We start from the raw sequence: 27,864 nt of genomic DNA on the forward strand, positions 1-27,864 counted from the left end.
CATGTGAATAAAATATTGGCCTAAACCATAATAAATAAATAAATAATGTTTTTAAATTTAATTTCATTTATAATTTAATTAATTAAAATAAATAATGTGTAGGTTAAACAAACATGTGTTATTATTGAAATAATAATTTATTATTTGAAACTAATTAATAAATTTATTTTAAAATTCAATTAACCCAAGTTTATAATTTTTTAAAATAATAATTAAGTTAATTACATTAAAATAATAATTATATTCATGGAATAAATAACATGTGAAATAAAAATAATTCAAGTTAATCTCTATTGATTAAAAAATTAATTTGTTATTATTTTTAAAAAATTCAATTTAATTTTTTTTATTTAAAATCAATAAAATAAATTTTTATAAGAAAATAGTATTTTAAACTCAAATTATAGTGAATTATATTTATTTTAAAAATTATTTTTACTTACAATACACTTTATAATAAAAGTGTAGCAGCTATTATCTCTTTCTATCTCTATCTCTCTCTCGAGTTTTTTCTCGCTCGCTTCCATCCCCGACACAGCACCTCAAATGTCACTGTCTTCTCTGTCTATCGATCAATTGCCATCATCGTCATTCTTGCACTAGACACAAAAGAACCACATTTTCGTCGATGTCCAATGATTAAGAGCACTCAAAGGATGACGCCCCTGTCGTGGTTGGCTGTGGTGCACATTTTTGTTATGAAACGTGTGGAATTAGTACATCTCGGTCTTGATTCTTGTATACCCCATAATGGTAATTCTTATTTTTTTAGTTGTCGATGATGGTATGAGCTATTAGACTATTGCACAATACTGCGAACCAAAACAAGAATATCAAAGAGTGTTTTATCAGAGATAGTACGGTTATTCATACTATTGTACAGCTTTTACACAGATTATGCACAATACTGCGAACTAAAACATCAGAGATAGTATTGTTATTCATATTATCTGATAATTTTTTTTAATAATATAAAGACAGTAGGGCAATCCAACCTATGTTGTGAACTCTATCTGTATTGTTCGGGCTGCCAACTCAAGTAACTGAATTTTGAGTTAGTCCATAATATTTTTTTTAATTTAACTCGGCTCTATAATTTAAAAATATAATAAAATCTATAATATAAATATTTAAATGTTATTTTAACCTTAAAAAAATAATTAAATTCTGATTTGGCAATCTCACAATGTGGTGGAAGACAACTTGTAAGTTGCAACGTTGCCCGTCACGGTTTCCGTGCAAAAGGCCGTCCCGTGATGGAAATTCCTCCGTTTCGTTAACGCTCCGTATCGAATCCACAACGGTACTTTAACTCGCGTAATGGCGCGTGTAGTACACGTCCCCTAATACAAAATATCTCGATACTATAAATATCCATTAAAACGGAGCCTTGTTTCTGCGTGTGTAGCGATTTTTCTTTCATTAGAGGCGACGAAGACTTGGGGCGCGCACTGTGAGAAAATCCCAAATTCAGAATCAAATTTTCCGGTTCAATTCGTATAGGATTCCGGGTTCCGGAGATCGTCGGTTGATTCTGTCTCCGTTCCGGCGGTTTTATCTTAGTCATTTCCAGCGATGTCGGTTAGTACTTCGTGAATTTTCCTCTCTTTTCGTTGTGTTTGAAGATTGGGATTGGGATTGGGATTGGGAGTTGGAAATGGTTAGGGAAAGATTTCGTTGGTTTAGGTTTGGAGCCGTAGTTTGTAGTTTCTCATCGGGGATATAACGAATCAGTGCAATGTGCGGCGAAGGGATTAGATCTCTTGTGGTTTACTTTTCCGTTTGACTTTCTTATTTGGAGGTTTTGTGTTTGGTTGAGATTTTCCCAACCGGTAAGTCGAGAATCGAGATTAATGTTTAAGCAAATCGGTCCATTTCTATGTTCTGATTGATTATGAGTTCGTGCCATATCTGTTCCTCCTACTGAATCTGGAGCTGCAAAAGAAGCATCAATTCCAAATTAGTGATGCTTGTAATTAATACTTCGCGCCCTTAGATCATAATTGCTGGTTGGCTTGTTGATTGCCATCCTTTTCTTCGCTGCACCATTGAGATTTTCATTTATTTTTTTCTGGCCATAGTTGATTTGTGCATCACGATTCAGTAGTAGAAATGAATTTGTGCATCATTCTGGAGATAGTGAGAGACTTCTTGATCTGTATTTTGCATATAAATGCAACTATTTTGTTCTGTATGCAGGTTAGGACTGTTAAAGTCAGCAATGTCTCCTTGGGAGCATCTGAACGAGATATCATGGAGTTTTTTTCCTTTTCTGGCGACATTGAATATCTGGAAATGCAGAGGTTTGTGTACGATTTTTAATTCCAGTTTATGATATATATTCAGTTCATTCAATTTTATGCAAACGCTAAGTGTTCCTGTGCAGTGAAAGTGAACGGTCTCAAATTGCTTATGTGACATTTAAGGATGTACAAGGAGCTGAGACTGCTGTTCTTCTGTCTGTAAGTTCACTTTGTTGACAATATCTATGGTTAAATAGTAATTATAAAAGTCTTATACCCCATTGGCATTTAAGATATTACTCTCGTCGATTCGATTAATAGTGGAACTATTTGTCAATGTTGAAGTATGGTTGGCAATATGATCGTTAAATGTTAAAAATGGTGGTGTTCTTGGGTGTTATTAGTGGCTGAGCCTTGTCTAGGGAGACGATGATGCTTTACCCTTCGACGTTATACTAGGAATAGATTAGTAAGGGCCTTTACATCCCTTCTTCTACTCTCTTTATCTTTACCTACACCTTACATCCGATCTACCTTCGTAAATCTGCAACGGTTCCCACCTATAAATGAATTATAAGAGGCTAGCCTCCGTATTAGGTGGATCGTGTTGCCATTTCATGATATATGATCTGAGGGAGCATTTGCCCCTTAACGAGTTAAGTGGTGTAAGGGACATAACGCTGATGCTAACAGCTGGAGATCAAATTTTGGCTTGGTTGCTCTTCTGTTGTTGAGAGTTTAAGGTAGATCTTAGCTGGAAGTTTGTTCTATGTGTATTAAAATTTTCCCTTGTCCTTTTCCTTGAGATGTATTTTGTCTTGATTTTTTTGTTCAGTACATTTTAAATTTGTTATAATGAATTGACTAATGACACCCTGCCATAAGAATTGCCTGAGCTTCTTAGATTAATGGGTTCAACTTCTTGTCAGGGAGCAACTATAGTGGATCTTTCTGTCAACATCACTCTGTGTCCTGAATATGAGCTCCCTCCAGAAGCTACCGCGGCACCACCTGTAAGATTCTTGGGAGCGTTGTTCCTTTTTTGGGCTGCTGTGTGTAAGCCTGCTTGTCACTTCATATGTTCTCTTAGTGATCAGTTTATTGTCTTGATTGTTGTAGGCCCCGGGAGTTAAAGAACCTGGTACTGCTGAATCCGCCTTTCGGAAAGCCGAGGATGTGGTTAGCGGCATGCTTGCCAAGGGCTTTATATTGGGTAAAGATGCAGTCAACTCCGCAAAGGCATTTGATGAGAAACATCAATTATCTTCCACGGCCTCAGCCAAAGTTGCTACATTTGATAAGAAAATTGGGTTCACTGAGAAAATTAGTGCTGGTACATCGTTGGTGAGCGACAAAGTTCGGGAAGTCGACCAGAAGTTTCAGGTTTCGGAGAAGACTAAATCAGCATTTGCAGTTGCAGAGGAAAAAGTTAGCACTGCTGGGTCTGCCATTATGAAAAACCGATACATATTGACCGGGACTAGCTGGGTTACTGGCGCTTTCAGTAAGGTAGCCAAGGCAGCTGGAGAGGTTGGTCAGAAAACAAAAGAGAAAGTCGAGGAGTCGGAAGAAGAACAGAAAAAGAAGATGGTCGAAGATTTTGCTCAGGTTCATCTCTCGGAATCCCCTAAAGGAGGAGCAGCAGCAGCAGCAGCAGCATCTGCACCCCCTGAGCCTCAACAACGTCCCAAGCCCGAACCCGCTCAAGGTCTGATTCTCTGAATTGTTGTCATGTTTGTTGATATCTATGTCTGAAAGTTCATGTAGTTGTAATGTGTACTTCCCCTTCACTTCTGGCATATCATGGTTGGTTATATTTTAGGGTGAAAAAATATAGAATAGATTTGTTGCTCAATTAGTAGCCGGACTTCGATTGCTTAAGATATCTTCATTTGACAGGATGATTTAAAAACAGCAGATTTTTCCATATTCAAAAACAAATTCTGCTCTTTCTATCATTGCTATCTATGTATCAGTGCTGTTCTGGGCTAGTTTTTGCAGTTCCAGAGATTTATTTGTGTTATGTGCTTCCAATTTTCTTTTACAAAACTATGTTCGTCTAATAATTTTTTAAACTTTTTAAATATTGTTTAGTCGAGATTTTCTAAATTTTGTATCTAATTGGTTCGTTTGAGAAGGATCCTTTTATGATTATACTTGAATATGTCGTTACAAGTACCCAAGAGGAATATGACATGATGGATCAACGAAGCATGGCTAAAAGAAAATCAACCCACCGGCTCAAACTGTTGACATCTACCATAGGATAAACGATGTCGAAGTACTTAAGAGGAGGATGACATGATGGGTCAACGAAGCATGCCTAAAAGTAAACTAACCCACATACTCGAACCGATGATATCTGTCATAGGGTAAACAATGTCAAAATACCTAAGAGGAGGATGCCTTGATAAAGTCATCGAAGTATGCCAAAAAGTAAAACAATTCGCCGACTTGAACTACTGACATCGGTAAATCAACGTCTCTTAGCCCCAGATTGATTCTACCATGTCATGAGGGAAGATATTAAGCACTTTTCATTGAGGCTAAGGATTCTACAAGATCATAAGACATCATGAAAATTGAAGCATCACGATTGAATGCTTAGATTTGCTCGGATTTGGCAGATAAATTTGGTTTTCTTTGGTTTTTATAATTTATTAGAACGAAATCTATTCACGTGATAACTTAATCGAGTTTAACGAACATAAAGTTGGTTAGTACATAAGAAATTTTATGATCTAATTTTACTCTAGGGCGAGACAAAGTTTCATTTTGATACAGTTTTAGCCTCGCAAGTGTCAGATTATTATGAAGTTACGAATGGTAATGACATAAGAACATATGATTAAACATCTTTAAAATCTTTAAAATGTACATAAGGGCAACGTGCATAGTTAGGGTTGGCCTATTAAGAACCTTCAACGTTTTCAACTTTTATAGTTCTAAAAAATGTTATTTTGGCATGGGACGTGACGTTAAGACTGAACACGTGAGATAAGTAATAAAGAAAGCAAAAGGGTCCTATGGGGGGCGGGGGAATATCCGAGCACATTTTACATGTATAGTGTCTACTTTGGACTAAGCCAATATGAATCGAAGCATAGTTAATCCATGTGGATAGTTTGAGCCGTGTTGGCAAAATGACTCTGTTTGAGGATGAATTTACTGTTTTACCCCTCAAATTTAAAATTATAACATCATTAAAATTTTAACGTTAAAAAGGAGATTTACGTACATCCACGTGGCATGTGTAAAAAAGAATAATTAAATAAATATTGATCCAACCATTTACAATTGTTATTAAAAATAATTTCTCTTATTAAAATAATAATAATAATAACGAGGACATAAGCGTAATTTTATATCCTGTGAGGGCTAACTAAACAAAGCCCAAGCTTCTTCATTTTCCCATATGGATTAGAAATCAAATTTCGCCTTCCAAATTGGCTCATTCTTCGGAAAAACCCTTCCAGATTCTTGCCGCATTCCTTAATCCTTCCAATATTTTCACCTCCGATTACGTTCATCGTTCGATCAATCACCCAGAATTCCGGCGACGACGACGAATCAGGTACGAGTTCTATACCACTCTATCTGGTAACACATCGATTATCTCTGGCTGCAAAAATTTCGGCGATATTTGATCTCTGTTATGATTTTTACTGGGCGAATTCGTTGATTCCATTTGAAAAATATGAAGTCTGCAATTATTGTTCTGTCTTTACATGAATTGATTTCAATTTATAAGATGATACTGTGATTAGCTTGATCCATATTTGCTGAGTCTGTTTACTATGTCTTCAGCAGTATTAGCTTCAATTATTTCACATTTCTTATTATAAACAAGTATTGTAGGTTAAACAGGATTGGTTGTTGGTGTGTGTAAACTAAAATTATGTGACTATAAACCAATTGGTGACAAAAATCCCAGAAATGAGAATAGAAAAGGCAAGAACTGAAAACGTTTAGGTTTTGGTAATAAAGATTGTTACTGTTTCTTTGTGATTTGATTGCTTCATGGCATCATATGCAATGTTCATTTGGTTCTAGAATTAAGTAGTTGTTTCTGAGACACAGATGATATTGGCTATGGAATGTTTTTCCTTCATTATTTAGTAACTATGATCAAGGTTGTTAAATGGTGACAGATACCTAAAATCCTAACATAGCCTTGAATCTACAGTTTTATTTCAAATTCAAATATCAGATAATGAAACAGTCCCTTTGTTTTGTTATGTTTTGAAGTCTCCATGAATATAACTTGGCAGAACAAAAAGGACTCTATTGTTACCCCTCTCTTCTACCTCTTAAGATTTTAGATTTTTCTTCTTGTTTGCAATTTCCCCTTGAATGCCAATAGTTCCTTCGTCTTCCTTTTTCAATTATAGAACTTGTACATGCCTTTCTCTCACATTTATAAAAATCAAAACCCATCTTCATGTCTAAAACATATTTTCTGGGTATCTATGGTCCCAATGTACTGATCTCAAGTCTTCTGGGATCCATTTCAGGTCACCCATGCCAGTGGAAGTGCATTTATGGTCCTGTTTTGCAAATTTTGAAATTTGATTTTCACACCTGGGATGTTGTATTAAAATCAGAACTTTCTTGGAAAGTTATGAAACTTTTGCTCTAGGTTTCTTTTTTTTTTTTTTGTCTCTTATTCCCTTGAAGCTTGATTTGTGTTCTAAAGATTATGAATTGCTTGTCATCCCAGTGCATTTCCTACTTTTCACTTATATGAATGCAACTGTGAGAATCAATGATAATCTAGTTCAAACGCATGGTTTTGAATTGTTCACATGGTGTTCCTCTTAGTTTGTTCAATATGGAACTTTTCTTCTTCTTTTTCTTAATTGAAAAATCACTTCCGTTGAGAAAAATAAACGAACACACAAAAGCGATATGAAACTTTGGACCAAAGGTCAAGCAGAAATTTCTAGCTGTTTAATGTTGTCTGAACAACATCCAGATGTGCATCCCGTCTTGTGAGGTTGATGGAGTTAGTTCTGGTTGATTAATTATTTGTACAGATCAGCACAAGAATGCACGTATATCTATAATTGTATTATTATGGATTAGGTTGATCATATATCATTATTTTTTTTAAAAGGTCATACCAATCCCATAATCTTCCTTTTTCTCAATAAAAGGGAAGGTTGTATTAATATCCGTGCACAAGATCAAAATGAATCACGAATAGTTATTCAACAATCTAGTTTAAATGAGTGAGAGATGGTATTTGAATATCCAATTGGTGCATTTACAATGACTTGTCAAGATTAATCATCTATGAAAATATATGAAAACTTTTTGGTGGAATTAGCAAATATTACTAATAAGGTTAAGGTTTCCTCTTGTCGTGAACTCTGTCTAGTAGTCAGACTGAATTCTTATATAACATGCCAAGCCAAAGCACTGCAATATGCGATAACACACTTTTTGTTTAGGGTTTAGCACAGAAGTTTGGTACACAGTAATCTCTATATTTATGCTATGTTTGGCAGTACGTAGTGGCTATGTAACACTTTCTATTCCTAGTTTTTATGTTTGGAAGTAATGTATTGTGTTTCCTCATATGCTTTATGAGGAAACACTAATAGAGTGTTTCAGGCACAAATAATTAATAGCATATGAGGAAACACTAATAGAGTGTTTTAGGCACCAATAATTAATCGAGAAGCAGTTTAAAGTATTTTCAAGAGTGTTCAACCAATTCTCTAGTAAATTTGTTATTAAGCATGTGGTACTAAATGCTTATAAATAAATACTCGATACTGATGCGAATTATATGATAATCACAGGAAGTAATAGCACCAAAATGGAGTTAGCAGACAAGACGGTTGGATTTTTGTTATCGCTAACTAGCTTGTCGATATTCACTTACTATACTTTCTGGGTCATTATCCTGGTAAGCTTATCTTCCATGTTCATACATATTCTGCCAAAATTTGATCTCATTTAGTAAACTCGATCATGTTCGTGGTTGTTATCAACCAATGTATTTTGTTTTGTTAAATGGCAGCCATTTGTTGATAGTGATCACTTCATCCACAACTATTTCTTACCACAAGAATATGCCATCTTGATACCTGTATTTGCTGGTGTGGTTCTTCTGTGCTTATTAGCCATATTTGTAGGAATAGTGATGCTCAAGTCCAAAAAGAAGAAGGCATGAGGATAGAGTTCAGTATTGTCTGTATTTTTGATAGTTTACTTCAAAAATGTGCTGCCTCGATGATTTTCGAACCATTATGGTTTGTTTTTTTGTTAATTGATTGGTCAAAAATCTTGTTTTTCAGTATAAGATTCATTTTACTTCAATTGAAATTATTACCATTTATTTCTCCATCTCCTTCCTTCATTCTCTCTTGAAGTTATTTATGAACTAGAAACATATTTCATGCTCAATCATACATTTTTTTCCTCTATTTACAAGGATTTTGTTAAATTAGCACATCTTTTAGGCATCTCTCGTCTCTAGACAAGCAAAAAACTCAAACTCAAACTCATCGCCTCGTTCTTTCCTTGAAAACACTTGAACAATCATAAGCTTAATCATCAAACACTTGAACAATCATAAGCTTTCCTCAAAAACACTTGAACAATCATAAGCTTAATCATCAAACACTTGAACAATCATAAGCTTAATCATCAAATAACAGAGATTTCAAAATGTTCGAAGATCAAAAATTGTGTGTTGGGAATCTACCACCATGCCATATTGAAAACTGGAATTGGAACAAAAATCCTCCACAAAAAACCCCAGCAGTGTTTGGTTTGGACTCCAACTTTATAAGCAACCAAAAATTTGAAACCTAACACAGCTTAAACGCTGTCTTTCTTTCAAGCAAATAAACATTCAAACTTAACCCAAAATTACCATTTTCGGTTTCTTCATAACATCTCCATCATGTTGGTACCGCAGTTTTCCCTCCAAACATACCAATTTGCTGTTTGTTTTTCAACCACTGCAGAAAGATTTACAAGCACACACCTTAGTTTTCCATGCTCAAATTGTTGGCAGAGGTTTGTATACAACAACATTTTTCACAATGACCATTTTACAAAAGTGGATAGATGATCAAACATACATTAATCAAATAAGCCTTACTCTTCGATTTCAAAAGTAATAGATCGGGGAGGGACAACATAGAGCTAACACGTAATATTCGAGAATACATGTATTCAAAAATCCCTGTCATGGCGGTTGTAATCAATCCATAGATACAAGAATCCATATGTTTATATGTAGTCAATCCCTGTCTTAACATAGAGCTAATAACCCGTCGCTCGGTCCACCTGTCTTAGCGGGTAAGCAACCCTACTTTCTTTAAGAAGTCATAGATTCAAGAATCCTCTCTATTATAAAGTAAATGAACATAACACAAAGGGGTATGCTTTTGTAGGTGGAATGATGGGAGGGAAAGGGAGAATGGAAATCCTATGATCTTCTTCCCCAAGGTTGTGCCCCTTTATTATGTGTGTAAATAATAAGGCGACTTCTGCAGAAAACTGAGCAGCATAGCTTGTGTTCATCGACCCTGAGAGGACATTGTGAATCCACATCCTCAATATCCCACCATCCAAAAAAAGCACCATGAAGAATTTGACAAGAACAATCTCAAGTAAACAAAAACACTTGCTAGAATGTTAAGAAAAGTAAGTACTCCTAAGCCTTGATGTTTGTATACTCGAGTTCGTTTGAGCTGTATTTTCTAGTTTGATTTTTCTAGATTTAATGAAGGAGTTCATGATTGATTGATAAGATTTGATGGGTAACTAAGGATATGAACCCAAAATTTGATTTCAGAAATGCCTTATGATCACAAAGAACACAGAAAATGTTCCAATGAGAGAGGGAGAAAGAGAGATTTACCAGAAAAGTAATCAAGCCCAGGAATTATCAAATGCAGCAGAAGTAATAGCCTGAGAGAACTCCTGAAAATTGATTCTGCCATCGCCGTCGGTATCGGCTTCCCTGATCATTCCGGTGAGCTCCTCCGCCGTGAGGGCGTGGCCGAGTTTGGCCATGGAGTGAGCCAACTCGGCTGCAGTGATAAACCCATTCCCATCTCTATCAAACATCCTAAACAACTGCCTCAATTGATCCTCTGTGTAAGGGCACTTCGCCGATACCAGCTCCGGCTCCACCAAAGCTACGAACTCCGAAAATTCTACTAATCCATTGCTGTTCGTATCGGCCTTCATTATCAAACTCTCAAGCTGATCTGGACTCGGCTTTAAACCAAGTGATCGTAAGAGCGATCCGAGTTCGAGTTGTGTCAAACTCCCGTCGTTATTCCGATCGAACGATCGGAAGATTTCCCTCAGCTCAGCAATTTGTTCGTCGTCTAACTTAATCGGTTGCTTATCGCTCATGTTAAACACAGCCCTAATTTCGTCGAAGAAATCTTAAAATTCCTGTAGAAACTAAACAAAATCCCCAAAACAAATAATCTATCTCCGTTTAATCGGCATTCAATTACACCAATGTTCTTCTCGAGTAGAATAAGAAACAGAAACAAATAATCTAATCCTTAGGTGTTCTAGGATTTTACGCCCTGGATTCGCCCAATCTGAATCCACTCCCTCAACAACAACAACATCAAGCAAGAACAATACCTCGAAAATTCCAATCAGGATTCACCAAAATCGAAAGCCAATCGATCAAAACCAAGTTTGAATTTTCTGAATGGCTTTTTGAGATGGAGATCGAACGATCCGAAACATGCACGAATGTCGTTGTTCTTCCTCCTGGTTCGGTGGATCGACCGAATCACCCTTGAATGTTCTAATTCACCGAAAAATCGGATCCTGAAAGTGAAATTTTCTGAAGAACAACGATGAAAAGTTTCCGAAACGAATCAAAATGAAAACCCCCAAAACAATTTTCGGATTGGTTTCGAAGAATTAGAGACTCTAATTCTTCGAAACCTGTTATTCTAATTTTTATCAATTTTTTTTCAAAATTTTTTAATTGTTTTCTTCAGTTTTCGTTCAAAATTTCCGGGAAAATTATTCCAACCGAAATTTCCGATAGAAAAGGCGGGAATTTCGTGACAAAGTTGCACGTCCCTTAAATGCTGACGTGTACTTTTCTGTTGGTGTCATGTTGTCAACTACTTATTATAATTTATTTACCATTTTACCCTTTCAGACCTTATTTAAATTAAGTTTCATTTATGTGTTTTTGTAAAACTAAATTGCGTTAAATCAAATTTATCTAAATTTATTGAAATATATTTTTGTTTATGATACAATTACTATTTATTTTACTTTTATCTAATTTTATAATTAATTTTTTGTTATTTATTCTTCTATTGAATCTTAAAAAATATTTTTTAACTATTTAAAATATATATTTAAATTTACAAACTAATATTTTCTTTACTAAAATAAAAAATTTAATAAACAACCCAAACTAATCCAACTTAAGAAATTTATGGTTAGATTGAATTAATTTGGAATGAACAAAATTATAGTCCAAATAATTGGGTTGGGTCTAAACAATGTCTCGTTTCAACTCAGCTCAAACTACGAGTAACTGTATGTTACGCTTAAATTGAGTTAAGGTAAATGTGTCATTTTTAATACTCTTACTAAATATATAGTAATACTTGTTTTTAAAGCAGTCTTTTATTTTTAAATCATAAATTATTATTTTTAAGTAACTACCTTTATCAATAATTATTTAAATTCATTAATGCAAATGACAAAAAAAAAGAATACAATATTGGGCCTAAATGGAACGTGAAAGCCCAAACATTAATTGGGCCTAAATGGAACGCGAAAGCCCAATATATTTACTGAATATTTGTTGTTTCAATTGGGTTGGATTAGAATTTTACGGCTTCGATTGTATTAAATCTTTGCTTTTGCGTAACTTAAACCTACTTTTAAGATTGTTACGAAGATTAAAAATATTTGTTGCTTATAAAAAATGTTAATAACGTGACTCGTGAATGTCTGATATCTAAGCTTTATAAAATTTTAGTTATTGATATAGCATGTACCGTAGCCAGATGAGATTTTTTTTTTTATAATAAATTAAAAAATAAACAACTTAACAATTCGACTCGATCCGACCCAACTTCAAAATAGAAGATTTGTAGTTCGTTAAGGAGTACGTTAAAAAAAGAAAAAAGGAAACGTTTGAAAATAAAATAATATAGTCATGAAAAGGAAATAAAGGACTAAATTGCAAAAATAGCCCTAATAAACCCTATTTAGGAAATTCAATATTTTTTTGGTTGGCCTCCACAAATCCAATTCAAAACTATTTTTAATATAATTTTTAATATTCCTTGGAACAATAGTTTTTTATTTATTTATTATTATTATTATTTATCTTTTTTTGACATAAATAACCCCACCAAATGGGAGAAAAGAAAAGTCACATTTTGGACTATTTGGTGTATATTTTGGGCAAAATAATGATTTGTGTAGGACCCCAAATGGTAATTTTACCTAAATTTGTCAATAAAAAAAATAATAAAATATTTTTCTTATTATTATTATTGAAGTCAAAATAATTGGAATATTATTTCCTAAAATAGAGAGATTTTAATACAAAATATGTCAAAATTTTGTTGGAAATTGGCCCAAAACAGAAGTTCTTAAGATTATTCAAAGCTTACACAACCAATAGAAAATAATATTAAATTTTTAAAATTAAATAAATTAAATTAAATGAGTGGTAATGGGAAAAGATGGGATTTTTTTAATTTTAAAAATATTATATATTAACACAAAGTGGATTCAAAAGATTTGGTGACGTGTTGTGAATCTCCATGGGGACATGACAATTTTTAACTATATTATTTATGTATACGTCATAATATTTTTTTTATAATATTAGAGTTGTACGTGTGTTCGGTCCAGTTGAAAAAAAATCGTTTGAACCAACCCAAAATTTCGTATTTGTTAGGTTGGTGCCCCGAGTAACCTAAATAGATTTCATGACTCAACCTTATATATTTTTTTTCGGGTTGTATTAGATTGTCGGGTTATTTTTTTAATTATTTAAGAAAATCCTATTTATCACGATCCATATTATAATAATAAACTAAAATCTCATAAAACTTAAATAAAAAATATTCACAAGTCAGAATGTATCGCCTAATATCAGTTACAAACGTCAGATATTTTTAATTTTCATAATAATCTTAAAGGTTGAGTTGAGCTGAGTTGTAGTCATGTGTTCAGGTTAGTCAGGTTAACCGGACAAAAGAACAGTATTAACCCGCGAACTAACCCAAATTTTCGTTTTTAAAAAATTCAACCTAATCCAAATCGAAAAAAAAAAAAAAAAAAAAAAAAATGGGCAGGCTAATTTACCAACACAACCCTGTAATTTTAATATATTGTTCTTCCTTTCAGCACTCATTTTCACATCAATCAATTCTATTTTTCTTAATTAAAAAAAAAAAAAACCGACATTTTTTATTATTTAATTATGACGGGCGAGAAGTTAACGATTATTATATATGATAATTTGTGTTTTATTCTCTAAAATTGCTCGTATTAGCTAATAACTATACGGATCGAGACTATTTTCATTTGTACATAGGTTGGTTAGTCTTACAGAACCCCCTTATAAAATAAACTTACACGAGCCTTAAAATGTAATAATAGTAATAATAATAATCAATTTAAAGAAGTAAAACAAAACAAAATAAATACTAGTTAAAACAATAAAATATATAATAAAAAAAAAAAAAGAAAAAAAAAAAAGTCAAACACATTATTATATTTTTAAAAAGTTAAATTTATTAGATATATAATTGCATTCCATATATAGTCAAACCTAAATTTTTTAATTTTTTAGTTAATTAATTTTTAAAAAGAAAATATAATTAATAATATATTAAGCAGAAAATTAAAAAAATTTAGATGTTTTAAATATTTTTTTAAAATTTATGGACCTAAAATTTTAAAAATAATACCGACCCCAAATTAAAAAATAAATAAAATAGATTTTTTTTTTTAATTTTGTATATAATATTTTAGTTGATATATGTTCACTGATTGTGGGAAAGATAATGACAATTCTTTTTTGTTTGCCAATTTAAATTTATTTTTTTCTTTGTCGGGAATAATTTAAATTCATGCCATTTCTGTTGTTTATAGAATAACTTTTCAGTATTTAATTATACAATAAAAAAGTGCAACGTCATTTTCACGTATTGATATATAAACGAAAAATCGAACGATGTTGATGTTCAAGCTAAAAGGAAAATGACGGTTTTCTAACTTTTTAAGAAGTGGATAGTACTGAAATATTGTATCTTAATTAATAAACAAAACTCGAGATTTCTTTATTATTAAAGTTTTTTTTTTTGCGTATTTTTTAAATTGAAAATTTAAAAATAAATAAAATAGTATTTTACACGTAACAACGAACCAACTCAATTCAAAACAATTCGAACAATTTTATTGGGTCTTGACAAAACGTCTCAACCTGTCCAACTGAAATCACGATCACTCCGACTAAAAATTAACTAAAAAAAACAATAAATTATAATAATAAATAGAGTTCTAATTAGAGGACTCGCCAATAAATGGAATTCCATTATGGATTAATTAGAGTGTTTAATTATTGCTTAATAATTAATTGCATTACTTAGAGAGAGTGGCACCCAACTCAATGTAACCACATGCCCTAAAACATATTCATATAGATACTACAAAAAAAATATTTGTATAGATTAATAATAATAAATGTTTGATATTTCAGTTGAGATTTTAGTTAGTAATATGACATATATTCTAAATAAATATGATTTTTTAAAAAGTTAACCACTCACCGCTCGGTCTAACAAAGGATGGTTATATTGTAAACTCTATTCGAAACATTTAAGTCACCAATCCAACTCAGCTCAATCTGACCCGACTCAACCTAACAATAGAGGGTTGGATTGTGAAATCTACTCGAAACATTTAGGTCACCAACTCGACTCACCCTCAAGTTTTAATATAAGGTTAAATACCAAAATAATTTAAAGCCTATTTTTGATGTGAAATTATTATTTTTATATAAAAAGGAAAATTTAATTTAACCCCCAAAAAATAATACCAAATGGGGATTCAGCTTCAGCCTTCAAGCAAAAGCCAAAAACGGACGTGGGTCCCACCCACAAAATTTATTATTTATTAAAATAATAATAATAATAAGGACATTTGGGACTCCCCAGTTTATCCGCTTCGCCCCCGAAATGTTCCGAAGGGTCTTCATGTGATTTCGTACCATTTGCTTGGCTTTTTCGTCAATTCAGAACCCCTGCTCCTTTGGCAGTTATTGCTTCCGTTACCCACGCGCTTTTCCTTATTTCTTTATCTACTCGCCCTTCTGTTGCTAGAAAATATGAGCTTCACACGTGTACTGTCGATTGCGCGAGTACTATTATTTTCTTACTTTCACGCGATTGGGTCCGTCAACCAAGACAAATCTCATCTCTATTTCTCAAATTAAAAGAAAAAACATAATTTATTTATTAATTTTTTAAGCTAATAATTCATGATATAGTTACAAACTTATAATAATAATTTGAAACTACAAAAACTATAATTTTAAATACATAAATAGTTTAATATCCTAAATTATTTTTAATAATTGATATTTTGACATTAATAAAGGTGAAAGTCAAACGTTGAATTTTACTAAGTCAATAGGAGCGGAATTTAGGACGGCAGGAGACCAAAAAGAGAACAAAAAAAAAAAAGAAAATTAATTAATTAATTAAGTAATAATCATTAGGTCAACTTCCAAGTAACAATGCCACAAGCCAACCAATGGGGATTAAAGAAAGAAAGAGAGGTTACCGAATACCAGTAGAGGCAGTTGGCTTCGTTATTCCCGACGGGTAAAGTTGCCCCGGTGGAACCGGTCATCCGGTGGGCGACTCCGATAAACTGCCAGCTAATTTCTTCTGGCACCCACCGCGCACAGTAATTCATAATCAATCTCCAATCACCCCTTATTCTTCTGCCACGTGTTCAATAGGTTCAGCTGCTACGCCACGTTATGCTCTGTCACTCACTCACGCGCCTACGTGTGTTTCGAGAACCTCACGAGCTTTACGGAAAGCGCTTCTGAAAAGTCTATATTACCCCCGAAATCTACGAGGAAAGTAGCGGAAAAAGGTGGAGAAAATTGGACTTTGTTACGTAAGCATATATAACGAACTTATGAAGGTGGGTGAAAACGAATCCTCTGCGGGTGGGCCGTTTCAACTTTCGTAAACACTCACGTGGGATTTTATGCCCCCCTTGTGGGATTACATCTGGACCGTTCAGATTGGATATGTTTGGACGGTGGGGATGGACCCATATGTATATATATATATATTTTTTTCTATTTAAATGGCTCATTCATACGGGGGGAAAAGAATAAATCCTTTTCTTCTCTCTTTCTTTCATCCGACACAAACTCTTCGATTATACCGCATGTGAATTGACTATTTTACCCTTTATTCAGTTATTTTTATAGTTTTTGGGAATAATTTTATTATATATTTCAATTCATTTGAAATAATTTTTTAAAAATAAAATACTAATGTTTTCTTTCTCAAATAAACATAATTTTGTTTTATCATTTTTTTTAATATTTAAGATATTATTTGAAACCATTAAAAGTTTTTTTTAGTATTTTTTAAACACGATTAATATTTTTTATTTTATAATCCAAACCATATATGTAAGGTGGTCCTCGATTTCTTTTTAATGTCATAAACTTCATAAATTATAATAAAAATGTTATAATTTTCCAACTATATTTTAATAATAATAAAGTGCTATAATACATGTTTGATTCACGTGTAACTTTTTCTTAATTATCATATATCGTATTATTTCTAATTTAAAATTTAGAATAAAAATCTAATATTTTGTAATTTATGGTCTAATTAAAAATAAAATTCGAAACTCAGAGGTAAACTGGTAATTTTATCAAAATCTTATAAACAAATGTGACCATTTACAAAAAAAAAAAAAAAAAAAAAAAAAAAAAAAAAAAAAAAAAAAAAAAAAAAAAAAAAAAANAAAAAACTTTTCTATCTTTTTCTACCAAATTATAAAATAAAAATTTATAAAATAACTATTTATTTATCTTCAAACCTAAAAGATTCCATTTCAATATATACAAAATAAATAATAATAAAAAATTATGACATTAAAAAAAATATAGATATATAAAAATTATTTTTTGAAATTAACTATAAATTCAAATTAGTTTTCAACTCATATTAATTTCATAAAACACTAGGAGAGGTACAAAAGAAATTAATAATAAATAAAACAGTCCTGGAGGGGTAAAAAGGTAAAAACATCAACGGTAGGTAACAGAAAATCGGACGGAGAAAAACGCGTTTCGGCTTTTCGGGCGTTTGGTTGAACCACCTAACAACAACTGCTATCCTCGAATATATATTTTTAATAATAATAATAATAATAATAATAATAATAATAAATAAATAAATAATAATAAGAAAAAGAAAACTGATTGGGTGGGTTAGTTTTACATTTACTCATTAAAGCGTTTTAATATTCTTGAGGTATAAAAGTATAAATTATCCTGTTCTAGCAACTTTTTTCTGTTTTCTACGCCTTTCGCTCCCTTTTCTCCTCTCTTTTCATTTTCTACTGTTCTCTCCCTCCAGTTTCTCTCTCTCTCGCCGGTGAATCTCCTTTTCCTCTTGCCGGAAAAGTCCTCGACGTTCTCCAACCACCGCCGTCTTCCGCCTTAGAGATTCTTACTTTATTGCCGCTTGCGTGTTCTTGTCGCTTTCCTTCGATTCCACTCCGGAGCCTCTGGATCTCTGAATCTGACTCTCCTTCTTCTGGTTCTTCGCCTCTTTCGAGAATGTGGTCCGCCTCCTCCTCCTTTCTCCCTCGCACTTGACTGCTCCTGCCTGGATTGTGATCTAGGGTTTCGGTTTCTGGATTTCCGGTTTGTGTTTGTTATTGTATTGTTTTTTTTTTTTCGTTCTGCGGTTGTGCTGTTTCGGTGAAGTGAACGGAGACGGAGGCGTGAAGGTAGAAGACGCAGCTCCGTGATGAGATAGTACGCATTTTGATTTTTTTGTTTGTTTGATTTATTGTTCTTTATTTTATTTTCGTGATTATTTAGCTTTTTGTCATTCCTCTTCTAGTTATATTATAACACAAAGGAGCGAGCTAGTTGGTGAGGCAATAGCTTACCAAGGCGATGATCAGTAGCCNAATATTAAATTATTTTATTTTCGGTTTGAACTTTGACGAAGTTATCTCTTTCTGTTTTACTTTTCAGATCTAGTACATTGTTCTCGTTTTGCATCATTTATGTAGTTTTCTAAATATATTTTTGTTATTTGTTTTCCTCTGTCCTCTCTGTTTTTTACGAGGTCAAAGAGTTGATTTCTAGTCGTCGAATTTGTATGATTGGAGAATTCGTCGTTGGATTTGTGCCAAGAAGTTTGCTGTAATACCGTTTCCGTTTCCGTTGACTTATTTTAGTTATTTTAGCTTTAATCTTTTCTTCCCCATATAGTGATTGGTCTAAATCTCCATTTTCCTCATCGTCGCTATTTATCCTAAAATCCTTGGTTATTGTTACACGTTCGTTGATGTGTATGATTTGACTTGGTAATTTCAAGAGACTTTTATTGGTTGTATCAGTTTCAATTTGTCAGCCAATAGATACGGCGACTAGTTATTTGTGTAATTATGGCGGATATTGGAAATTTCCGGCTTATTCGAGTTTTAGGACCATGCTATATTCTTCTTTAAGATTATTGATATATACTGCTCGGCGATGAAATTCTGTTGAGGGATATGAATAGTGTTACCGCGACCTAGATACGGTTCTTTGACTTTCATAGTATCATTAACTCGTTATTACCCGGTGTCTACCTGATATCCCTATGTCAAAGATAAACCACATAGGAGTAGAGTAGGTTGATCGCCTGGGGTTTATGATCCGTATTCCTATTTGTAGCAATCTAGTTTGCATGCATTGGAATGTGATCAGATGCATTGCCGTCGTTTTCATGTGGTAATTTGATGCCTGGTGAATTTTATTTTACAGGAGTTCCTTTGCTTTGAAATTGCTTAGCTGATACTATTTTAAATTTTAACCTGGCTACTTCCTTAAATTAATACAAATTTCATTCAATTTCAAGGTTTTGATAGATAGAGAAGAGCTTGTACGTTACTGTTACTCGTTCATTAAACTTACATTTTCCTATATGATGATAACTGAACGTGATACGTTGGCTTTTGACAGGTGGAGGGAAGAATTTGCACATCGGGAGAGGACAGAAATGGGTTAGATGTTCTGTAGCGCAAGAGGCTTCAGCTAATGAATTGTGAAGCTACCAACAAAACTGCAGCTGTCAAGAAAATGATGAATAGAAGTGGAGGTGATGCTTTAAGGGCTTCAGCTCCATGTGGTGTGAGATTACTTGGTGGCAATTCAGAAACTTTTTCTCGATCAAGTGGCATGTCAAATGAGAGGGATGTCTTTTCGAAAAGGAGAGTAGATAAGTTTGAATACGATGATTTAGAGTGGACCGAGAAGATTCCAGAATGCCCTGTATATTCTCCGTCAAAGAAGGAGTTTGAGGATCCTTTGATCTATTTGCAAAAGATAGCTCCAGAAGCCTCAAAATACGGTGAGATACTTGCTTCCACCCCCTGGATTGTAAATGCCTTACCTGTTATCGTATTTGATTTGGTTTATAAGTTGATTTGATCTTTAAGTCTCACTTTATCGTGCATGCACATATTTTCATGGAAAAATATGTTGTCTTCTGGTTTTGTGTGATGAAATGATGTCTCTTCTACTATTTTTAATGGAAAAATGGAACGCACTACTTGGTTTGGGAAAAAAAAGTACTATTTTAAAATTGGATCGCAATTCGCACACTATTGAATATAGCTGGTTGAGATTTGTATGTAATTGATGATACACAACCAAAAGATTTTTTCATGCAACGACAGAAGTTAAAAAAAAAGGGACATTCTGTCTTCTTAGAATTGATGGTGTGAATAACTTAATATGGTCAGTAAGCAATTGGGTATTGTAAGATCTAAGCAGGTTTTTGTCGTTTGGAATGGACAAAAGTATTCATTGAAATGTCATGAGGTTTATTTATGCCGGCACTATCTCATCTCATTATGTCAGAATGCTTTTCAAATTGCAATTTGACACTTACTAGAAAAGAAAATGGAAGAAAAAAGTTCATTCATGAGGGGCTTTGTTAGTGCGATTGTTTATGGGCATTTAAGCAACTCTGTTCTTGTTCTTTAGAAAGGAAAGTATAAGAAGGTAAAAAGAACCTCTGGGAGACACCCTCACCATTATAGTGTTTCACATGGATTCTTTTTGTTGGCATCTTTGGTTTTATTGCTCAATGATTTGCTAAGTCTTCTGTGGATGCTGCAAAGTTCGTTGACTTTGTTGGTTATGCAAATATTTAGGCTAGTTTACACACAATTGAATCTCCATCCTTACATATTAGGATATAATTTTCTTTTATTGGTAAGTTGAATTTTAAGTTATGTCTAATGTGGTTGAACTTTTCTTTGTGGAAGTTGGTTTTCTAGCAACTGGCGCATTTGTATTACACCAAGTTGGTTTTCACTGCTTAACTCATGGTTTCTGCTGAGAATTTCTGTAACCAATAATAAATTTGGAAGTAAATAAATATGTATAATATAACATGTACACATTCTTTTGTTATTATTTCCAATAAACATCAAGCAATTTAGGAGATATTTATCGGTAAGTATTTAGTTCTTTTTTGATATGATGCAATTATATTAATTGGAAGAATTCTTACGAGAGAGCTAGACTTGATGCCAATCCCAAATCAATGACAAATAGACTAATGAATTTTTGTTTCAACTGTTTGCACATTCTAGATATCATTTTCTTTTTGTCAATCCTTCCTAGCACAATATCATCTTTTGGGGTTCTGCCGTTCGTTGTGTTGGTGGAAATGCGACTGATATTGCTTTTGGTAACTAAACTTTAACTTTCAGGCATATGCAAGATTGTCTCGCCACTGGCTGCTTCTGTTCCTGCCGGGGCTGTATTAATGAAGGAGAAACCAGGGTTCAGGTTTACAACGAGAGTACAACCTTTTCGCTTTGCTGAATGGAATACTGATGATCAGGTTACCTTCTACATGAGTGGCAGGTGAGCATTTTTTGTGTACAAATGAAATTTGGATCATATCTCTGGTACTGAATTTGTAACCTGTCATTTTAGGAACTATACATTTCGCGATTATGAAAAAATTGCGAACAAGATATATGCTCGTAGATATAGTAGTTCTGGATGTCTACCTGCCTCATATTTGGAAAAGGAATTTTGGCGTGAAATTGCTAGTGGGAAGACAGAAAGTGTTGAATATGCTTGCGATGTTGATGGTAGTGCCTTTTCATCTTCTCCAACTGATGAGCTTGGGACAAGTAAATGGAATTTAAAGGTTTTTCTCTTTCTTTATGTGAGCTAAATGGAAAAGGGAAGCTTAACAGATTAAGAATGAAAAATGCGTACATTGTAATTATATGTTTGTTATGCTCGTTAGCTTTTGAGTACCCATATTTTTGTAGACCATATTTGGAAAAGGAATTGCATGCTTCTGCACTTTACTATGAACTTCAGCAATATTCTTTTTATAAGAAAATAATAATAGTCAACCAAGAATTTCACGTCTTAGAACTTAGAAGTGACATTTTAAGATGTTGATTTGTTTGTTTTCTAAAACGTCAGCTTATTCTTGTGTATTGCATTATGTTCCAGAATCTTTCACGGCTACCCAAGTCCATATTGCGCCTTCTGGAAACTCCAATACCGGTAGGGTGGTTGCTTTATGTATCACGCATCATCAGATGCCAGCACTTCATGCTCTAATGAATATTTTTTGGTACCTATAACAGGGAGTCACGGACCCCATGCTTTATATTGGAATGCTGTTCAGTATGTTTGCTTGGCATGTGGAAGATCATTATCTATACAGGTAGGTGTTTTTATTTTATCATTTTAGGAAAAGATAGACATTTTTGGCCTATATTATAAGGTTTTTGTCAGTTTTTATTTGGCACCCTTTCGGTTTATGTTGATAGTTTTGAGCTTATGAAGTGACACCTTCTATCTCATGCTAGTCCTTCACCAAGTTAATTATTTACTTCTTGCAGTATTAATTATCATCATTGTGGGGCATCTAAAACTTGGTATGGCATTCCTGGTCAAGCAGCTTTGCTGTTTGAAAATGTGGTCAGGGAGCATGTATACACTAGCGATATCTTATCCACTGGTGGAGAGGATGGAGCATTTGATGTTCTTCTGGGGAAAACAACGTTGTTTCCACCAAATATTTTGTTGGATCATGAGGTGCCTGTATACAAAGCTGTCCAGCAACCTGGGGAGTATGTAATTACCTTCCCCAGAGCATATCATGCTGGATTTAGTCATGGTCGGTAATTCTAGACTATGTTTTTTTTTTTTTTTTTGAGTTATTATGATTGCTGAATATTTGTTGTCCTTTTAATTTCCCCCCTCCCTTAAAACGCACAGGCTTCAATTGTGGTGAAGCAGTAAACTTTGCAATGGGTGATTGGTTCCCTTTGGGAGCTGTTGCCAGCCAGCGGTATGCTCTTCTAAACAGGATGCCTCTAATTCCTCATGAAGAGCTTCTATGTAAAGAAGCAATGCTTCTCTACACAAATTCAGAATTTGAGGACCAACATTATGCGTCTGTAGAGTTAGACTCTCATTATTCTGTTAAGACTTCTTTTGTACGTATGATTCGCTTCCAGCATCGTGCTCGATGGGCTTTGATGAAATCGAGAACGTGCACTGGCATTTCACCAAATTGCCATGGAACCATCCTTTGCAGCTTATGCAAACGTGACTGCTATATATCATATATTAACTGCAGTTGTTCTGGACATCCAGTGTGTCTTCGTCATGGTATGCTCATCTCACTTGCTGATTTAATTTATTTTTGTGCCAATATCATGTTGAATTTAGAAATCACTGGTATTATCAAGGATGCATCACAAATATTTTTTCTTCCTTGCCTTCGGCTGTGTTCATCTGTTGAATCACGAGTTAATTGCAGAAAGTATTTTCTTTCGGGAGAATCGTAGTTTAAATTACTAGTTAATTCATTTTCCATGTGTAATGTTATAGAACACGTTTTATGATTTATGCTTTTGGTTGTTACTGATTACTTGATTTCCGAACCAGATATCAAATCTCTGAACTTCTCATGTGGTAGCAACCGTACACTCTTCTTGTGTGAGGATATTTTAGAAATGGAATCTGCAGCTAAAAAATTTGAGCAGGAATGTGGAACATTGGATGAGATTCATGGACAAACTTATAATGATGAAGAATTATATTCTTATCCTATGTTAAATTCATTTAAACGAGCTGATGTGGATGGATACACTCCTTATTGCAAGATAGAAGTGCAGTTGAATTCTGAATTTACTACTGCTGCTGCTTCTCTTTGTCGCTTGGGAGAAAATGAGGGTGTTTCCTGTAGCCAACCTACTCTAAGTTGTATCACCGAAAACCATAGACCTGAACCATCAGATCCTTCTCTCTCTTGTGAAGCATCAACTCTTTGTTCAGTTGTAGACTACAATGAATCATTGTCCACAACTAGCCATGTAAGATCTGATTTCGAGCTCAACTTATCCATTTTTCTAAATCATAGTTTACATCACAGTGAGTTCTTGTTTAGAATAGCCAGTTATGAAGTATTAAAGAATAATGGTTGATATAATTTGCTCTAACAGGTACAAAGAAATTCAAGTTTTGAGCAGTCCTCAGAAATTTCTGTCTGTGCACTTGAATCATCGCCTAACAATTGCTCGAGTACATCTCCGGGCAACATACGTGCATTGGAGATCACCACAGTATTAGAACAAGAAAGTGATGATTCTGATGCAGAAATTTTTAGGGTTAAGCGTCGCCCTCTGAAGCTAGATAAAAAGACAGGGAGCGATGCCACATCTTTAAAGCATTTTGCTGGCCAGGTACTGTTAGCCGTTTTGTAATGTCATAACTGATTTGTCCTGAAATTCGAGCTTAAAGGTGAGAAATTAGGGTTTGTTTGCGTGTGTTTCCTGAAAATTAATTTATGACGATTTCTCTAAACTTGCGCTAACTGGAAATGTACTTTTTGTCTCTTATCTTTGGGGTCTTAAATTTTTTTATATGCTTTGAATATTTTAGCTTTTTGTGTACAAAAAGGCGTTAATTATTGAACATCATGCATTCTTTAGAAAATACTTGAAAATAATGAAATATCTCTTACTATTATTGCCAAGATCTACTTGATTAACTTGCTTTCCTGTCGCCATAGTTGCACTAAAAGTTTCAGCTCTTAAATTTGGGATATGCTCATCATTATTGCAGGATGGCCGCAAAAGATTGAAGAGACTCCAAACAAATGGGAATTCTGAGCAACTAACGCCAAGGGATTGTCGTGGAACTGACAAATCACGTTGTAAATTCTACCCTACGCATAAAGACTCTGCAAGTGATGCGATCGGTAAATCTAGCAAAGGGACCACACCCATCTCTGCGAAGTACAAGAGATTCATCGACGAGAAACTAGTAAATAGACAGCGCGTCTATGAACTCGACAATCACAGGAGGGAAAGGTTTCAGCATGAGATTATGAAAAAGCCCAAACGGCTACCTCCCTCTATGGAGATTGGGTCAAAGCGTCTCAAAATCAGAGGCCCAACATTCTTGGGGCCGGATGAACCAATAGTTTAATGCATCACAATGGGCCTGAGGCTGGGCTGCGCTGGGCCTTGCCTCTATTTCTGTACAGCAGCATATGATAGAGCCTGACATAGCTAATCTTATTCTTCACTAATGGGGGGTTCTAACAACACACGAAGGAAGACGCCATAGATGAATTTGATGATTAATCTTCTGGGAGCAGTGATACAAAATTTAACGTCTAGGAAGCAACATTTTAACATTCTTTGTGCAGGCCTTAAAAAATCGAGGCCATTTGCACACACGGGTGGTGATGATGATGATTCTTGAAGGTAACCCAAGTCGGTACAGAGCCATTTATCCGCCGTCCTGGGAACAACCTTTGCTGCAGCAGCTGCTCTGCTTTAAGCAGGTAGATGGTTTAGTCAAATTTGACGTCCAGTTAAATTTTTTTCCTTATCCTCACCTCCATTTTTGTGAGGTAAGTGGGGATTCCCACGTACTTCATTTCAAAAAAAAAAAGAAAAAAAAAAAAAGAAAAAAAAAAGAAGATGATTCATAGTTCTTCGCTGCTTCCATTTTCACGTTCTTTATTCTTTTCTCTAGCAACGGGTACATGTACCTTGGACTACTCGAATAAAATGCAAAGAAGTTTCTTCTTTGTTGTCACGTGTAGGCAACACATAGAATGTAGACACAGAACAACAGTAGGTTTTCTTTCTGAGGAGAATTGCTTTTGTTCTTTCCTTAATCCATTTGAATTGGTTTAAGAATGTGAAGAATATTAACCATTGTCAATGGATGCAGAGAGACAATTGGGGTCTCATATTCTTGTGGGGGCAAAAGGCAAAGCGCTGCTCCCAATCAATCCCAGGTAAAGGACATTATCTGAGTGAATGAATTGGTCATATTATTTTATTCTGTTCGGGGGATGGATGATTGGTTGCGTGGGACAAAACTATCCCCCACTCCCAATCATTTCCAACCTTTTTTTCCCCCTAAAGATAAAAAGAGAATATATCGATGGTTTGAACGGTGGGATGGTATGAAACCAGAATTTTTAGAATTAGAAAGGAACCTTTTCTTGCCTTGAAAATAGGTCATCAGTCCCCAATTATACGAGTGTTGGGTTATGTTAACAACCGCCACCACTGTCTTGGAGTTAGTCCACTATTTGAATTTGTTGTCTCTTGATAATAACGCCCTATAATATCTGTTCAGTATAATGTAGTTTCTCCTGAATTGAATTGAATTGAATTGGGTGGGTAAACTACTAATCACATTCTTCTAGTCTTCGTTGATTAGGTTTGTGTTCCTTGATGTATATATATATAAATTTGGAGTTTCCAATTTAAATCTATTATACATGGATTTGACAAGTTTTAAATGAGGTCTGATTTATTTAGAGAAAAGGAAAAGGAAACAGAAAAAGAAAAAAGACAAATCTGTAATGGTTTCTTTTCAAAAAGATATTGCGTGTGTATCTTTCACTAATTAATTTATTCTCTTCACTTTCCCGTCGTAGATTTATTGGATACGTAATTTGAGGTTTTAGCTTTTGGCACCATAAGTCTTTGCAAAAGATTCAAAATGTTTCATCTTTTGTCTTTGTTTTTTGTTATCTTACTTTATTTGCTTAAAATGTTGGCCATTCTATCACATCGCCAACTATCACCACCTTTGATTGGATAAACGCCAAAAAAAAAAAAACGAAGGAATTTTCTTTTTATAATTCTGATCATCCTACCAGCTCTGATGCCTTTAAAAGTTCTTTTATTTCCCTTTCCCCTCTCAAATAATTCAGTGTACTTTTACTGTTATCATTTTTCCACCTTTGTTTGAACCCTCCCATTTCTAGCTAACACTCCAGAGGAAAGTTGGGCCGTCTTCAATCTTGCATTTCGAAGCCCAAAATTGCACGAAGCCCATTAAAGCAAAAAGCTCAATATTTATTCCAATTCTCTCTCTCTCTCTCCTCTCCCTTTTGGATTTAGTGTACGTGGGATCGTGTTGGATTTTGGTAGAAATTGGCATCCAAACCACCATCGTATAGGTTTATGAAAATTTTAAAATTCCTGCCGAAATGGAATTTCGTGAGAACCAAACGTACAAAATTGGTTGAATCGATGCCAATATCAATTGGAATCCATTGAAATTGACAATGACAAGGTTTGTTCATGCCAAAAGGATCGACTCTTTCTTGTTTAAAATACTTCACAAACCTAACTGATCCACAATTAAGGTTAAAATTGATGAGATATGATTAGTTTTGTAATCTAACGGATATCTAATCCTCCCTCTTTTAACATTTTCCGTCTTCATGAGATATCATATCATTGTACAAAATGAATCACAACCTTGAAAATTCTTAAGTATAATTGGAATACTACAATTAAGTTTGTGGGTAGAAAACAAAGAAATTAATTTTTTATTTAAAAAATCCAATAGTTATTTGGATCCAACATTACATTATGGGATAGTGTGGATGTTTGATTTCGTACAAAAGAGAAGACAAATTTGTATTGACCCTTGTGCTTATGCATGACTCAATCCCAAAAATTACTAAATAATTATTAAATAATAATAAATTAATTAATTAATTAATTAGGAAAAGAAAAGGGTTAGTTAATTGGGTATTTAAGAAAGTGAAGACTCCAATCCATCGCATTCTTTTGTTGCATAAAATTAATTGCATCACGTGACCATTAATTATTCTCACCAATATAAACGGATTTATCTTCCAAAAACCCATTACTCAATTAATTAAAATATTATTTCACATTCTCAATCTCCCAATCTGATCTCGTTTTTTTTTTTTTTTTTTTTTTTTTTTTTTTTTTTTTTTTTTTTTTTTTTTTTTTNTTTTTTTTTTTTTTTTTTTTGTGG

The 27,864-nt window shown here is 33.8% G+C and overlaps 4 protein-coding genes across 8 annotated transcripts; 3 read left to right on the forward strand and 1 right to left on the reverse strand.

The window, feature by feature from the left end:
* The first annotated feature begins 1,395 nt into the window (after nt 1-1,395).
* Nucleotides 1,396-4,255, forward strand: LOC111800851 (binding partner of ACD11 1-like). The gene is made up of 5 exons (XM_023684731.1): nt 1,396-1,581; nt 2,200-2,303; nt 2,387-2,462; nt 3,173-3,256; nt 3,363-4,255. Exons 1-5 carry the CDS (start codon nt 1,576-1,578, stop codon nt 3,963-3,965), a joined length of 873 nt encoding a protein of 290 aa, XP_023540499.1. The 5' UTR covers nt 1,396-1,575; the 3' UTR covers nt 3,966-4,255.
* Nucleotides 4,256-5,648: 1,393 nt separating this feature from the next.
* On the forward strand, nt 5,649-8,597 carry LOC111800883 (dolichol-phosphate mannose synthase subunit 2). Its single transcript, XM_023684788.1, has 3 exons — nt 5,649-5,817; nt 8,051-8,157; nt 8,272-8,597. The coding sequence occupies exons 2-3, from the start codon at nt 8,068-8,070 to the stop codon at nt 8,422-8,424; spliced, it is 243 nt and encodes an 80-aa protein (XP_023540556.1). The 5' UTR covers nt 5,649-5,817; nt 8,051-8,067; the 3' UTR covers nt 8,425-8,597.
* A 27-nt stretch (nt 8,598-8,624) lies between these two features.
* LOC111800875 (probable calcium-binding protein CML18) lies at nt 8,625-11,177 on the reverse strand. The gene is made up of 2 exons (XM_023684776.1): nt 10,126-11,177; nt 8,625-9,217 (listed from the first exon to the last, which is right to left on the reverse strand). Exon 1 carries the CDS (start codon nt 10,626-10,628, stop codon nt 10,137-10,139), a length of 492 nt encoding a protein of 163 aa, XP_023540544.1. The 5' UTR covers nt 10,629-11,177; the 3' UTR covers nt 8,625-9,217; nt 10,126-10,136.
* Nucleotides 11,178-17,858: 6,681 nt separating this feature from the next.
* On the forward strand, nt 17,859-26,169 carry LOC111800796 (lysine-specific demethylase JMJ706-like). Of its 5 annotated transcripts, none has more exons than XR_002816021.1 (12): nt 17,859-18,309; nt 19,510-19,897; nt 21,270-21,426; nt 21,499-21,718; nt 22,036-22,089; nt 22,173-22,252; nt 22,431-22,708; nt 22,810-23,205; nt 23,485-23,912; nt 24,042-24,281; nt 24,664-25,685; nt 25,786-26,169. XR_002816021.1 is itself a non-coding variant. In XM_023684649.1 (11 exons), the coding sequence occupies exons 2-11, from the start codon at nt 19,585-19,587 to the stop codon at nt 25,027-25,029; spliced, it is 2,532 nt and encodes an 843-aa protein (XP_023540417.1). In that variant the 5' UTR covers nt 17,859-18,309; nt 19,510-19,584; the 3' UTR covers nt 25,030-26,169. The 5 variants fall into 5 exon arrangements, 2 of the variants coding, with proteins under 2 accessions (XP_023540417.1, XP_023540418.1); XR_002816022.1 differs by having other exon boundaries at nt 24,664-25,390; nt 25,585-26,169; XR_002816023.1 differs by having other exon boundaries at nt 24,664-25,390.
* Nucleotides 26,170-27,864: the final 1,695 nt, after the last annotated feature.

Source organism: Cucurbita pepo, chromosome LG08 (genome assembly GCF_002806865.2).
Source record: "Cucurbita pepo subsp. pepo cultivar mu-cu-16 chromosome LG08, ASM280686v2, whole genome shotgun sequence".
Lineage (NCBI taxonomy): Eukaryota > Viridiplantae > Streptophyta > Magnoliopsida > Cucurbitales > Cucurbitaceae > Cucurbita > Cucurbita pepo.

Excerpts from the sequence above, each read along its gene's own strand:
- LOC111800851 (XM_023684731.1), top strand. Across the intron at positions 2,304-2,386 it reads GAATATCTGGAAATGCAGAG|TGAAAGTGAACGGTCTCAAA; the intron begins GTTTGTGTACGA and ends GTTCCTGTGCAG. Across the intron at positions 3,257-3,362 it reads AAGCTACCGCGGCACCACCT|GCCCCGGGAGTTAAAGAACC; the intron begins GTAAGATTCTTG and ends TGATTGTTGTAG.
- LOC111800883 (XM_023684788.1), top strand. The coding sequence starts at position 8,068 with ATGGAGTTAGCAGACAAGACGGTTGGATTTTTGTTATCGCTAACTAGC. Across the intron at positions 8,158-8,271 it reads CTTTCTGGGTCATTATCCTG|CCATTTGTTGATAGTGATCA; the intron begins GTAAGCTTATCT and ends GTTAAATGGCAG.
- LOC111800875 (XM_023684776.1), bottom strand. The coding sequence starts at position 10,628 with ATGAGCGATAAGCAACCGATTAAGTTAGACGACGAACAAATTGCTGAG.
- LOC111800796 (XM_023684649.1), top strand. The coding sequence starts at position 19,585 with ATGAATTGTGAAGCTACCAACAAAACTGCAGCTGTCAAGAAAATGATG. Across the intron at positions 21,719-22,035 it reads CAAGTAAATGGAATTTAAAG|AATCTTTCACGGCTACCCAA; the intron begins GTTTTTCTCTTT and ends ATTATGTTCCAG. Across the intron at positions 23,913-24,041 it reads CATTGTCCACAACTAGCCAT|GTACAAAGAAATTCAAGTTT; the intron begins GTAAGATCTGAT and ends TTGCTCTAACAG.